Consider the following 15741-nt stretch of genomic DNA (forward strand, 5'->3'; position numbering starts at 1 on the left):
ACACTACACTTTCTTTGTGGTTTAATGCTGACCCAGTGAGCCATCTACTCAATCAAGAGTATAAATTACTGAGGCATTCTATGTCCTGACACAAGCAAATTACAACAATTCTAAAATTGGAAGACTTAAGGCAAAATTCCCCTTGCATCAGAGATGTTTTCTTATTGATTTGAATGGTATTATTTAGCAGAATAATGTGAATAGGGTTTGACTCGTAACAGAAACAGTGCAAATGCTGCCAGGCTGAAAGAGCATCTGGTTACTTTGGGTAGTTACAGTATAATACAGTACATGACTTCTCATGTCCTTTGCTTTTCAGAATAAAAAATAGTAATTTAAAATCTTTTTTTCTTTATCAAACATGAAAAGAATAAGAAGCATATTTTTCTTGGCTATGGCAATATTAGAATTCTTTGACTGGCAAATACTTTCCTAAAGTTTTTGACAAACTGTTAGCTCTCAGCAATGATTGTATTGTCTTGTATCCCTTAAACTATTCTATTTGCAAATCAAGATTTATTTTGTTTTATAAAAAAATTGAAATTATTTTGAAGGTTTTGTGTGGGATCTGAAATGTTATTTTGGGAAAAGGAAAACATATGATAAGTTTGTTTAAGGGACTTTATTTAAAAAAGGATAAAAACAGTCCTGTGTATATGCAGATGTTCAAAAGCAAGAAAAGTAATTTTAACAGAAAACCACAACAAAAACAACTCTAAAGATAGATTCCTGTCTAATTATGGAAACATAGTTTGAGGAACTTTTTCTAAAAGATAAAATTATTTTCCTCATTTGGACAAGGGTAAAAACCATATAGAGATACAAATAGGAAATATGTAATAAGAAGATTCCTAGATGTTGACCCCTAAGCTTTGTATTGAAAAATACACATAACAATGGAGAAGCTTTCAAAATATTGTACTCTCTCTTTTTTGTTTAAAAGCACACTACTCAGAACACAACCTTTTCAGTCCATGCAAGCTTAAGTAGCCATTACTGTATAAGTATCCAAGTAGGCAGCTGATTCCGTTCTTTTGGATGGGAAGAAAAATCATCAAATCCTCCCTCAAGCACTCAGGATCTACAATGATTATGATATGAACACTTTGGTATCTTCTGACTGGAAAAATAATTTGCAAACTATTGTTCATATTTACTAGCAAAATAATGTGCTCATTCACCTAAAAGATTCATTGTATTCAATGCACTGCTTAGATACATAACTCTTACCAAGAAGTTATTCGTTGTATAAATCACCTCAAACATGCCCTACTGCCTAGCAGAAGGAAAATGATCCCAGGGAATACTGCAGTGTGTTACTGCTATACAGCACACTATATCAAGGAAAGGAAAATTGAGTTATCTTCAGTAACTTACCTTGTTTGTTAGTAACTGGCATACTTGGGGTACATAGTCGATTAGACAGCCTCCACCCGGAAAGGCTGGGATGTGAAGGGCAGACGATCCTCCAAGCGCACTAGAAAGAGAAATTAGTTTAATGAAAGTACATCACATATACAATCCCTGAGACTTTGAAGTTATTTCTACAGTGGTCTCTTGCTCTAAACTTAAAGGCAGGGGGGTATAATGTGGAAATCTACTTTATTTTGCAATGATACAAAAAGTATCGAGTGATACCATCTATTCACTGTAATTCTTTAATCAAGAGTATCACTAACATAAAGCATGCTCTCAGGAAATATTTTTCATTACAATTTCTCAGCCTCTTCAATCAGACGCACAGTTGAGATACCTTCCCATTTATGGATAAGAGGGTTTTGATCCTGATTTTAAATCATCTTGGGTGAGATCACATGGCACGTGCGTGGTGTCCAGGGGATCAGGCCCAGCCAGCACGGGTTCATGAAAGGCAGGTCATGCTTGGCCAACCTCATCTCCTTCTATGACTGGGTGACCAGACTGGTAGATGAGGAAAAGGCTGTTGATGTAGTCTACCTAGACTTCAGTAAAGCCTTTGACATGGTCTATCACAGGATTCTCCTAAGGAAACTGGCTGCCCGTGACCTGGACAGGTATACCCTTCTTTGGGTAAGGGACTGGCTGGAGGGCTGTGCCCAACAGGTGGTGGTTAATGGAGTTAAGTCCAGCTGGCAACCCAAGGGGTCGGTACTGGGGCCCATCTTATTTAGATCATCCCCCCGTACTCAGCACTGGTGAGGCCACATCCCCAGTACTGTGTTCAGTTTTGGGCCCCTCACTACAGGAAAGACATTGAGGCCCTGGAGCGTGTCCAGAGAAGGGCAACGACACACTGGTGAGGCGTCTGGAGCAGAAATCTTACAAGGAGAGGCTGAGGGAGCTGGGATTGTTTAGTCTGGAGAAGAGGAGGCTCAGGGGAGACCTTATTACTCTCTACAACTTCCCAAAGGGAGGTTGTGGTGAAGAGGGGTTTGGCCTTTTCTCCCAGGCAACAAACAGGACCCAGGGAAATGGCCGCAAGTTGTACCAGAGGAGGTTTAGATTAGACATGAAGAAAAACTTTTTCTCTCAGAGAGTCGTCAGGCACTGGAATGGCTGCCCAGGGAGGTGGTGGTGTTGCCGTCCCTGGCAGTGTTCAAGAGGCTTCTGGATGAGGAGCTACGAGAAATGGTTTAGTGCTTGTGGTGGCAATGGTGATGAGAAGACGGTTGGACTAGATAATCTTACAGGTCGTTTCCAACCTTGTGATTCTATGATTCTATGATGTTTGAATTACTAAAAAATCCACCTTCAGTCAAAGTAAGTAAGCTTAAGTGCGATAATGTAGACTGAAGAGTGATAAATGGCCAAATGCAAATGTCAGCCATGCCACTCATTCCAATTTTGGTCGTCCCATTACAAAATGTTACCTACTAGACCTAATCTAGTGGCAGCTAGGAAAGACTTTATGTGACGTATGAGGAGAGGCTGAAAGAAATGGGCTTCCTCAGTCTTACAAGAAGGTTGAGGGAGAGAGGGTATCTGAGAGGGGAGTTGAAGGCCTATTGTTACCGGAGGCATACTGATATTGAAGGCATATTAATGCCTTCAAGTATCTAATGGAAAAAGAAAGAGAAGATTGAGAAATAATCTTCTCAGAAATACACAGTGATAGCATGAAATGCAGTGGAGATATGCTATAACAAAGGAAGTTCTGGTTAGCTATTAGGAAATAACCAAAGAGTAGAAGAGGGGTCCATTAGGCTTGAGGACTCTCTATTTTCAAGGTGTTCAAAAATCAGCCAAACAACTGGCCTTGCTTGGAGAAAGGGGTTAGTCCAAGTAATTTCCAGAAGCTGCTGCTGTTGATGAGGATATAAACTCTTTCAGTGTGGAATGATCTAGCACTTTCAATTTAAATCAGATTGTATAAGGCAACAACCAGCTACAGTCCACACCATTCTCTTTCAGTCATTTTGACCTAAGGTTTTCTTAGAGCCTCTTACCAATCAAAACAGATATGAATTTCCATTACGCACCATGGCTTACAGCATGTACTAAAAATCCAGAATCTTGTTGGGTACAATTAAAAACCTAAATTACTTTGTAGCCTCTTGTTTACATGCTGCTACCATGAAAGATTAAACTGCCTGCAAACAAGGATCTTCTCTGCAAAACAAGGCTCTTGCTCTCCAGTGGGACCTGCCCTGGTATTTTCCTCAGTACCCGATAACGTATCACTTTGTTAGGTACAAAGGTCTGCAGTCATACACCCCTTTGAAGGAACAGAGCCTAAATAAATAAAAAAACCAAACTTGTAATGAGGTATATGGAAATCTGCTACTCAGGCAAAACAGTCTGGGTTCAGCAGACTGCTCACCACATGGAACAGTTCTGCAGGTCTGGGTTTTGCATATGTAAACATGAAAGAAAAGCCTTGAGTACACTACAGCTACATAAAAAAGAAAAACAAAAAAACTCCACTTTTCTAGCAGAAGTTATGATTTGAATTATTATTATTATTTTTTTTTAAATTCAGTTTCCTCACTGCTATCCACTTATTGGAAAAATACATATGGGAATGTAATGTTGTTACATGTTAATGTAAAAAAACCACCAAAGCATGACTATTAGATTATTAATAAGTTGTAACACTTCTGAAGCACTTGTTTGCTCTTAGGATACTGGGTTCATCAGTTTTTAACACTGGAGAATGAAAGACTTGTCCCTCCTGACCAGTGGGCTGTGAACCTTACCTTAAGACATTAGAATTAAGTGAGCCCATAAAAGACTCCAATCTCATAAATAGAGCAAATAGTACTGTCCATTTTGCATCCTGCCTTGCCTCATTTGTAAACAAGTCCATGTTCCTGTTCTGAACCAAGATTCCATTAGAAATACTCAGATGACTGCAGAAGAAATTACAGGCTCCTCCCTTCATTACAATAGCAGGTATGAAATTAGGAGTAATTGCTATCAGGAATTGCTAACGGAAACAAATTTCCAATCCCTTATTACCAGCTTCCAATACATCTTTCAGAGTGAAATACCATGGTTTGTGGTTATGGTTAAGGGCTTCCCATTTTACCTGTACTCATATTCTGAAAGTAGTCAATTCATATATGTGTATATATATATATATTATACATATAGCCAATCCTCAAATGAAAAACAGACTGACACAAGGTGTGGCTTTTGAGAGAGAGAAAGAAGGCTGGAATTTACACAGAAAGAAGGCTGGAATTTCTAGTGTAATTATCCTCTGAAAACAGAATAAAGCAGTGCAAAATATAATTTATGTTCTGTAGAAATAATTACAGGTAGGGAGAAGTAAGAGCGGACAGACATCTTTGTTCCTTCTTTTGGGTCAGACACTTTACTTATTAAGTATTTTAATAAAATATTGCATTTGCACATGATCTTGCCTCTGAAAATCTCAAAACTTTCTATAAACATTCAATAACACAAAAGAAAACTACTGCCCAGAGTAGGATTTGACCATGCCATTTTATGTCTCTGCCATGTCAAAGGGCCACACTTTCAGCAGATTATAAGCATGAAACACAGCAACAGGCTATCCTTCGACTCAATAATAAACCTGCAACTGAAGATAGAAATTTCATGTCAAAATAAAAAAAGCACACGTAAAAAGTGTAAGGAAATACATAAAAAGGAAAAAATCAGGAAAGGGAATTTCACAGAATGGCTTGGGTTGGAAAGGACTTTAAAGCTCATATAGTTCCAACCATCCTGCCATGGGCAGGGCTGCCCCTCACCAGCACAGGCTGCCCAGAGCTCCATCCAACCTGACCCTGACACCTCCAGGGATAGGGCATCCACAGCTTCTCTGGGCAACCTGTGCCAGTGTCTCACCACTCTCTCAGTAAATAATTTCCTCCCAACATCTAATCTAAATCTTCCCTCTTTTAGTTTAAAGCCATTCCCCTTTGACATATCTCTATCAGAACATGTGTCAGCCTCCCTCCTGTTATAAGCTCTCTTATGTACTTGAAAGCTGCAATAAGGTCTCCCCAGATCCTTCTCTTCTCCAGGCTGAACAAGGCCAGCTCCCTCAGCCTGTCATTATAGGAGAGCCCTCTGATTAACTTCCTGACCCTCCTCTGGTCCGACTCCAACAGCTCTACATCTTTCTTGTGCTAGGGGTCCCATATCTGGATGCAGTACTCCAGGCGGAGTGTCATGAGGTCAGAGTAGGGGTGGATGGTATCTAATGTTTTCTAATGTCCCCCAAAGCCTACTTAAAAGAAAAAGTATAAGAAAAAAAATGCTGTTTGAAGTCTAGTAGAATCTAGGAAATTCTTTGCCTAGAGATCCCACCGTACAAACTGAAGATTCCTGCAGTTCAGAACTACTTTTCAGATAGCAAAGCCTCTTAGACAAATTTTACATAGTTTTGTTTGTATTTAAGCTTTCCTCTTGGTATAATTGTTATACATTCCTCACAAATACAACACAATTTTTATACTCAGAAATAAAAACAACTATAGCATCACAGCATCGGATTTCATAACATTCATTTCATCAAGAAGACTAAAAAACCATCAGGAGTTATGACAAACAAACAAACTGCTTTTAAACAGACAAATTAATAAATTTTGCTCTCCTACAGCTGCTGGAGTAAGTCTAGTTTCAGAACAACCAATCAGAATTATGTTGTTTTTAATTTATTTCCAGTAGACTGCTACTTTATAACAACTAGAATTCTAGAAGATTTTGATAGTGACTTTCTGTAACCTATTATCATTATGAAACAACTGTCTAAGTGGATGCTGTTTTATTAGGACTGGTACCGGATGAAGATAAATACATGGCAGATCCACCTATCTATGAGATAAGAATGCACGAACATGTTGGAAGGCAGAGACTAAGATCTGTTGGCCTCATCATTTTATTCATTTGCTGTCACACTAAACCTGCTCAGCTCTGCAAACCAACTTCTTACATCTGTTTTTAAGATAGATCAGAGTCTCTGTTGCAGCAAGTTCCCGCTTTCTTGGGTTTCTACAGTGTCACATGCAATGGGATTCCGATCACTTTTGGCGAATTAAACCGGATTTTGTGATGGACTCCATAATGAATTCAACAAGAGCAGCAGTCAGCCTACATTAATAGTAGTTTTGTTCTGCGACACACTGAAGTACAAGTGCAGACAGCATAGCTGGAGTACGTTTACATTTCTGCTGTTGACTGGTGCATTCCAAGTGACTCGCTCTGTCTGTCTCTCAATGGATCTATTTATTCAAGCCAGCATCTAAAATAAAAAATTCTTTCCCATTTCTTGATAGCTTGTAATTACATTAAACTGTATTTCTCAAGAACTAATCTTGAAAAAAGACAGCATTATTTCATAGGTTTACAGAAGTGACTGTTGTTTTCCCAGAGCATTTAGCTGTACAGAAGCAATTAGTTCTCATTCCTTACAAAGATCACTTTACTGGGGAAGAAGAGGACTGCTTTAAAGTCGCAAACTTTGCTAGGCAAAGCAGCATTAAAGGCATGATGGAAGATGATCCTTTCCTTACCTACTCCCTTCCTTACAACTTCTATGCTCTCTTGAGACTGTAAAGCTTCCCTAAAGTCCTTTCCTTCACCTCCCTTTCCCTCTGCAATGCGTTCTGCTGGCCCTTTTCTTGAAGCAGAAAAATGCATGCAAATGTTTCTCTGCATCACTGAGTCTGAAAACAAGACTTATTGCAAACTACTCCCTATGTCTTGTAGGGCCCTGCAAGAATACCAGTATCACAGTCTGTAAGTTATGTACTAACACACATTATGGTGCTGCAGACAAGCAGCCATATATGTCATACTCTCCATATATTTTGCTCTAATGACTTTTATCTGTTACCCTTCCCCACCTCCAAAGCTTCACAAGCTTTTCTTTGAAAGAAGTATCACCATCAAAAGAACATCTAAGGAAATTTCTCAGGCTCTGAGAAGATACCCTGCACAATGACTTCTTAATCTAAAAGAGGAAAGAGTAATACCTATCAATTTGTGAAGGAGATCCAGCATTATTCCTGTCTACAGTGTGAATATATTATTTTAATGTCTGTGAACCATACAGTTAAAGATTTATCTAGCTTTGAAAATATAAATACACAAAAACTTGCCTCTACATAGAAAGACATTTTATATTGTTTAAAATAACAAAGAGCTTGTCTCTTAGTGCAGCTAATGTTAAAACACATTGTATCTACTTACTTGAGATGTAAAGTAGACTTTAGACCCTACGGTCAGCCCTTCTTTTACTAGGATACACCCTGGTTAAGTCTGTAAGTTTTCACCTGCCTTATTTTAAAACTGAACCATGTTTCAGACCTACACAAATGTTTATTACTCTTAGTGGGCATAAGCGAGAATAGCCTGAAGCATGTGGAAAGAAATTCTCTTCTTTTTGCTCTTTTTTCCTGTTTTAAGACACCCATGTCATGGGCTTTGATCTCTTTCCCTGTTCTCTTTCTCCTTTGTTGCTAAAGTAAATAGTTCACTTTTTTTTTTCTTTTTTTTTTTTCTTCTTTTCTTTTGCAGTTTCATCATTTTAGTGCATTACACCACTTGGCACAGGAGATGCAAGGAACCACATCAAATAAAAGCACGTGACCACAAAAGCCTGAAGAATCATGATCCCAGATTCACTGTAAGTTTACCATTCTTCAGACTTGCTCGACCATCAAATCCTCCCTATCACATTAACAACGTGCTGCTTTGCAAGAGCTGTGGAATAATGCTTCCTTCAGCAACACAGAGCTTAATAAGGTAACCGAACATTACTCCTATTACTGAGAAATCAGTCAGTCTGGGCTTGTGACAGTGCTTTCTCCTCTTTCTGGTAACACTCAGTGTAAAGCAAACATAATTAACATATTGTTTGTCAGCATTTGTAGTCAGATCTACTACAAGGTAAAGTGCATTCCCCCCAAAAATTCCCATTCTATTTTAGAGCCACAACGTGCTGACCTAAAATGCCACTATTTTTACAGGAATATAGGAACATTTTTACTTACAATTATTTCTAAATCAGCTTAGATGAAATTGGAAATGTATGTTTCTATCTAAAAGATACAATCTAAGGTACTGATGTTATTGAAAGCAAAAAGAACCAAAACAACAATCACAAATAGACCTAGAGCCTTGATCAACATGGCCAGAAGTCTGACCATTAGAGCCAAAAGGATAATACCATCTTTCTCTCCGTGACCTACTAAAAGTTCAGAGTAAATATTTCTGAGCTCCTCCTTATTTGTGACTGGAAAAAAACATGAAATAATCACTGCAAAAAAGTGAAAACTCAGTGTAAAATCTATTTTAGCTTCACAGACTGTGCAGAAGACTGCAAGGAAATCATTTCAAGCTCTACTTGTACTTCTGCTGACTTTGTATGCTCTAGCAAGTAATTGCAACCATTCTGCTTGCCCACATATAATGATAAGATGCATACACTAAACTACTTCAAGGTTTCATAATCTTCACTGAGTAGCATAAAAGCTGTCATCTGCAACTGCTAATGAATACTACTTTGTTTGGCATTCTGCAGTAGGTAAAATCATCAAAAAAGTAGTTTTCTCTAACGCGTTTTTTCATTTGACTCTAGGTGGCTATACCAACAAAATATTTACATGAACAGCATGGAGTCTGGGTTCAATGAAATTTTCATTCACTGTTTACATATAAACTGTACCTCCAAACACAAACTGTAGGAGAAGACCAAGTGAATGCAAAAGAAATTATGAGAAAGGCTTCAGAATCAGCAGTAGTTTAAAATACAGGTTAATTTAACTTAACACCAATCTGTAAAGCTATATCCAATATAAAAATCCATGCTGACAAGACAGAGGGACAAGAATAAAAGCAGCGTATATAAAACTGATTAAAAATATTAAAAAAAATCCCTTGTGCTTAATACATGAAATTATTTTTCATAATACAGAATGAACATATTCTGAAAAAGAGAATGTGAGCAATTCCCCAGACTATAACAAGACTGTGCTTTTCTGCTCTCACAAATTCTGACAAATGTTGCTTTTGTGTTGAAACTTACGACACTAATGCCCCCCTCAGCTTTTGTATAAAAAGTCCCAGCAAGGTGCATTACAAATTTAACATGCTTAGTCACTCAGAGGAGCTTGGTTTTGGAAAGGTTACACATAACAATCAGATATTCATAACAACTAACGTAAGAACTGAATTAAAAGGCACTTATGCTCACAAACAGGGCTTTTTGTTGTGTTTGTAGAAAGCGTTAGTTACTAATATTAATTTCCATCAGTTACTAATATTAATTTCCATCAGTATGGCATTATTTAAGAAAAACAGTTTTAAGAACACCTGAAAAAGTTGCTGGAAGGCTCATGGTTTGAACAGGAAGGCCTGGTTCCTGTCCCATGGGACATGCATGCACAGTCTGGCCTCACAAGGCACAATGAGGAACTAAGCAGCAGGGGCTGAATGACACAGAAGGAGGAGCACAGGCTGCAATAAGGAGATTTCAGTGTTTATAATGGGGGAATATTACTTATTTCTAGAGCATTTTGTGTATTTCTTAAAGGAATCTTGGCAGCAAACTATGAGAAATTTTAGTAAAAAGTGAAGAAAAATTTGTACAGAGAATTAAATGCAAACAGCCAATGCATCTCCCCCCACACAAATAAAAAGAAAAGAAAAAACTCTCAGAAAAAGTTGAAGAAGCTGTTTGAAGAAAACAGACAAACAAAGCAGCAGCAAGTATCACTCACTGAACAAAAAAGACACAGATAAGATAAGAACCTTGGCAGATAAGAAAATAAAGAGAACACTGTGCAGTCCTACACGAAAAAAAAAAAAAAGAAAGAAGGAAAGAAAAAAAAACAGTTAAAAAAGCAGCAAGCAAACGTTAAAAGAATGATTCAAGACACCAGGAGAAAGACTCTGTGGCTGAACCTACTGTGACTGTGTTTGGCTGGGGTCTCAGGAAGAGCAAGTGCGAAAAAGGCGAAAAGAAAATGTGCCACACTAAGACAGAACAAGATTTTGGCTGAAAAGGTGGACTTGAACCTAGTTACAATAATTTTTCATCCTGCACTGATTTGAAATGTCACATACATACTATTCAAAATGCTCCACTATTTCTCCTTAACGTGGACTACGAAGGAAAAATGAGTCTGAAAATCTACTTCTGAATTAACTGTTCTTTAGTAGTATACTTCCAAATATCCCGTTCTGCAGATATTTATAGACCACTTTAACTGTGAGTATATTGAATGTCTTCCAGGGAGCAATTAAAAAAAAATACTGCATGTTGAATCTTTAAGGGAAAAAATGTTTTGAACTCCTATCTCAAAAGAACTAAAAGTGGCTTACACATAGCAAGAAGATAACTGGGAACTGTAAACTTTTGCATAAACAGGGGAAAAAAAAGACCAGAGTACTGGTATGCAGTGAGCAGTGCTCTCGGCTGGAACAGTAGGACTCAGTAAATTAATGAAAGGATTGAAGATTTATTTATGGTGAGGATCACTGGAAATTCCTCTGCACTGAAACATGGGTGGTATGTTACACAATGCTTGTCACTGTTTAAGATACTGATCTGCTGATTATAAAACTCTGCTTTAGTGATGAAGATCAACCAAACAATCCCATTGAACAGAATATTTACCACAAATGTGTGAATCTTCCATCCACTCATAAAACAAATGATAAAAATATTTTAAGATGGATATCAGTTACAGTTATGAACATATGCCCTACATTAACTATCATTTATCAATTTGCGAACCTGCATTCAGTAACACTGAGCACATATATTATGTTTCACTGTATTATGACTGCCCATATGGCAGGTGCTTTTCTAGTACTTACACAAAAACCATCTAACCAGCCGTGTCTTTATCATGTAGCTGAAAAACGAGTCAAAAAGTATACCACTCTATTTCCTTTCTTACCAACTTATCTCACCTATTTCTGAAGAATGTTCATTTCCTCTAACTTGCAGCCTTTCTATGTTTTATGACTGTACTTGCTTATACTGTTCCTTATTTTATGTTCCCTAATCTATTAATCAAATTACAGTAATTATCTCTTATTGTTAATCTTTTCCAGATATTGCTTAATGCCTAACGCTTTCAGGGACACGATCATTTTGTAAACATGCTGTTTTTCTGCCTCTCTACTACACTGGAGATTTGTTTTTCTGCCTCTCTACTACTCTACTGCTATGTTAACTTAAACATATTACCAAAGCATATGAATCTCTTCAACCTGCAGAAACATTTAGTGTAAGCAACGTCCTGTCCATTGCATCATCAGCATCACATTTGATTAGCTTTGATGAAGAACAAGAAAGGCAAATTAATGAAAGGATAGGAAATCTTGCAGAAAATTCTCAGAAATGAAATGAGAGCAACATGCTGGAAAACCTCTGGATATGAAGTTGAGCATTTGGGTCATCTCTGAGAATGCCTGAGGGAGGCGGGAAGTTAGAGGGGAAAAATGTTTTTCTTTCATACATCTGGCTTCTGACGCTGATTTCCATGTGTACACAGCATGATTAAGGGGCATTCTTGCTCAGATCTTGAAATTGGCTTTATCTTATGTTCACAAATGATGTGGAATGCTACAGGTCTGGTCTGGTGCTCCAGCTACATTCTCCAACAGGCCTAGTGAATTCAGGTTTTATGTAAGCCAAATATGTTCACATGTGGACGCAAGGCAAGAGAACATAAGTTTTTAATGTAAACACAGCCACTGTGGTTTGACAAACTAACAAGAACCATGTTAAACCCTTATTCATTTAACAAGATGATGCGAATCTGCTTGGATGGTTTTTACAACCCCTTTCAGAATTTCTACCACAGGCATTTGTATAAGTGTGTTTTGCTCCCATGAACATAAATAGTTCAATATCCATTGTAACATACTCTCTTCCAAACGAAGGGAAGCAGGACTATGCATGGCATAACGCAAAGGCAGCCTCTGGTAGTTGGGAAAACTGGGAATAATTGTCAGTAGCAAATGTTTGCAGTTTTAAACTCTAGTTCACATCAGGTGTAACAAGAGTTCCTCATGCAACAAGATAGATGCGGATCTACTTCAATAACAAAAAAGGCAGAAAATAAAAACATGCAACGTTGTTGCATTAAAATCAAAATAGGGACCGCATTCACAGCCAAACTGCAAACTACCATTTGCAACTTAGAGCTGCTCTTGGTCAAAGGGTGAATGTTGAGTTTTTTGTTTTCACTAATGTCTCTCTTCTGTTGATGGAGCAACTTAATTAATGTACATACTGCAAGACAAAGGCTGGAATGAAAATACTTTTCACAAAGATTCCGTTCTTACTAGTATAGATTATGAGTTCATATAGTGTACACATATACATAAATCAACCCTGAGGCTAATGTATACACTTGTATCCCATAAACTTCCTTGAATGCATACTCTCTCTTTCCCTTAGAAACTGGAAATATTTACATAGTTACTGAAAGACAAAAATACTAACTTTACATTATTATACCTTAATATCTTTCAAGGGTTTCATTAACATTACACAAATGTATAAGGGCTTGAGTGCCTTCCCAAGCTGAGTACTTAGCTAATGAAGCAGTCTAATCTGTGTCTTAAAGAAGACAGATTTATGATTAAATACAGGATGCTTTGAAAAAAACCCTAGCCTTTCTAGTAGAAGAAAGTATTCTTCAGAAAGTTTCATAGATTTAAAATCATCTACAATCATTCTTTTAATAAGAATGAAGATTTTAGGATTCTACATCTAGAACAGCTTACTATTTTATTATTATTTTTTTAAGGCTCTGAAGTCCGACGTATATTTATAAAATATTTCAAATCAAACACTGTTATATTGCCCTAACCATTAGTCAAAGAAGTTTTCATTGGAAACGGAATAAATACAGCACAAAATAGCACAAACCTAGTTATCCCTTTCCCTCAACCTGAAAAAAAAAAAAAAAAATAGAACACAATTTCTTTTTCCTTTCCTAACTAATTTTTCCCCCTTTTTCCCTTTTCAAAGATCAAAAACAAAGTAATTTTCATATCTGGTACTAAACACATCAGCTAATGCCACTGTAAAACCAAAACTCCTGTGAGTAAGCTCTAAAATAACTAAAGAAGGTAAAATAGGCTATTGAATGAGGCACATTTTATGAGCTAAACGAAAAACTCACAAGAGACAAAAATTACTTGAATGAAACCTTTCTGTCAGTGGCGGCTTATTTCCAAATAAAAGATTTAGCACTGGTAACAGAGATTTATTTTTCAAAATAAATTACATAACAGATCCCATTACCTTCATGTTTCACTCGCTCCAACTTTTTGACACATAGCAATGTAATGTTAATATTATTTCATGGAGACGTCTAGATGGTAGTCTGATAATCACTCAATCTGATGAAGACTATGATGTCTTTTTAAAACTACTGTATTGTCTTTAATGATCTTCTCAAAATATTAGCTTTTCATCGAGTTAAATGAACCATAACTTAATTCTTTCTTGCTTCAAACAACTTAAATAATTTAGCAAGCTTTCCCCCACTATAAAAGATATGAAACCAAAAACATTATTAAATCAGAATTTTGGCTGAGAATGCTTATGTTCTAACTGCATTTGGCTGTTTCCATCAGCAATAAATTTTAACACAGCGTTGGAATCTTATGTTATCCATGCACGTTTGTGAATTCTGCTTTTTTATTCCTTCAAAAAAGTTTTATTTCTTTCAAGTCTTTAATGTAAGAAAGAAATCATGCCGCTAAACAGTTTGATTTTGCTCACCACCTCTGTCCCTGTCACTGACTGACATGATGACTGGAAACCTCCAGCTTTCATGAAGAGCTCTTTCAAAGCTGTGTTATGCCATTTGATACCTTACCATAGCCACCAAAGCAGCTACAATAGCATATGGAAAGTGTACCTATTAAATTTGATTATTTTCTCTTCCACATCTCTTCTTCATGTGTGTGTGCCTGAAGTTTATGATCTTCCACTTTAAAAACAAGTCACTATATACACTGTACTGAAAGCCACAAATTCTGTGCTTTATTCCTATTCTGCCAACAGTTTCTGGAGTAAATTAAGAGAAACAGCCTCAGCCATTCTTTCCCAGTCTTTGTAGAACAGCAAAATACATAGAGGTCTTGGACTTAGAGAGACCATTCTAGGAAAAAGAAAAAAAAACAAACAAAAACAAAAAATGCCAACAAAAACCCATGACCTCTGCATGGAACTCACAAAATGAAAAATATCTTGGTTGGACTGGATGATCCTGTGGGTCTTTTCCAACCTTAGTGATTCTATGATTCTATGATCTTACGGCTCTCAGCACCTCATACTTTTATTACCGGAAAAGTGATTGCCAGAAAAACATGGAGGACCAGAAGATTATTTAAATATAAAATCAGAGTAGTACTGCATTGCTCTCTGAAACACCTTTCTCCCTCAAGGCTGTAAAATGTTTTAACAATGTATAATATCATTCATATATAATGCAGAGACTGCTGCAAATCCATCCCTATATAATCCACGGTACAGTTTATGTCAGGGAATAAATACTATTCTACAATAGTAACTGCAAAGTAGAACTCACACCTGCTTCAAAAGTTGAGCACTGCAAGAATTATTCTAGCAGGTTCTCAGTATCTTTCAAGGTAAAGTTTGCTACTGAGTCATATCACTTTACCCAGAATTCTTCCTCCTATCACAGTGTCCACAAAATCTCTTTGGTACAAGTTGCTATGACAGGTTACACGTTTCCTCACTTTAAAAGTGTGGAGAAGCCGCTGCACACTTCGTACACCATTCATCTGTAATTATAGAGGCTTATGATTTTGAACGTAGACAACTACATTTTTTTACTGTGAAGATTTGTCACTCACAAAGGTTATTTTTGAATTGACTGAAGAATGTAAGAAATGAGACCTTCGGTATTATTTAAACCTATAAATAGTATTTTAGAATTCTAGTTTGTCTGCAAACCCCGGGGCAGGAATAGCTGATTTGGGGTGTCTACATGCTTAGGTTATTATTTTGTTGCAAAGAATGAAGTTCTCACAAATCACAGGCTCCTTGCTTTTTCTTCTGTTTCCTGTCTTCAACATACAGGCCATCATTGGATGTTTTTAAGTGAATGATAATGAATGTGTTAGCTTATGAAGATTTTAGGTGTGCTGCAAAGCTGGATTAAAAAAAAAAACACCATAGCAAACTGTCCCTACAAGGACAGCAAAACACAGTTCCAAATTTAAACCTAAACTTTCCTGTATATAGCCTCTGTTCATCTGTTTTTTTGCTTCCAAATGCCTGTAGGCCTTGCC

General features: G+C 37.1%; 1 protein-coding gene across 4 annotated transcripts in view; it reads right to left on the minus strand.

Annotated features, from left to right (window-relative positions):
- Positions 1–15741, minus strand: part of BABAM2 (BRISC and BRCA1 A complex member 2) — a 161189-nt gene that overhangs the window by 38886 nt on the left and 106562 nt on the right. For all 4 annotated transcript variants that reach the window (XM_090135185.1, XM_090135184.1, XM_031594460.2 and 1 more), the window contains one exon: positions 1378–1477. In XM_090135185.1, coding sequence (XP_089991311.1) covers positions 1378–1477 — 100 coding nt within the window. The remainder of the gene's footprint in view (positions 1–1377; positions 1478–15741) is intronic.

The sequence above is a fragment of the Phasianus colchicus genome, chromosome 2 (genome assembly GCF_987193195.1).
Source record: "Phasianus colchicus chromosome 2, bPhaCol1.hap1.1, whole genome shotgun sequence".
Classification (NCBI taxonomy): domain Eukaryota; kingdom Metazoa; phylum Chordata; class Aves; order Galliformes; family Phasianidae; genus Phasianus; species Phasianus colchicus.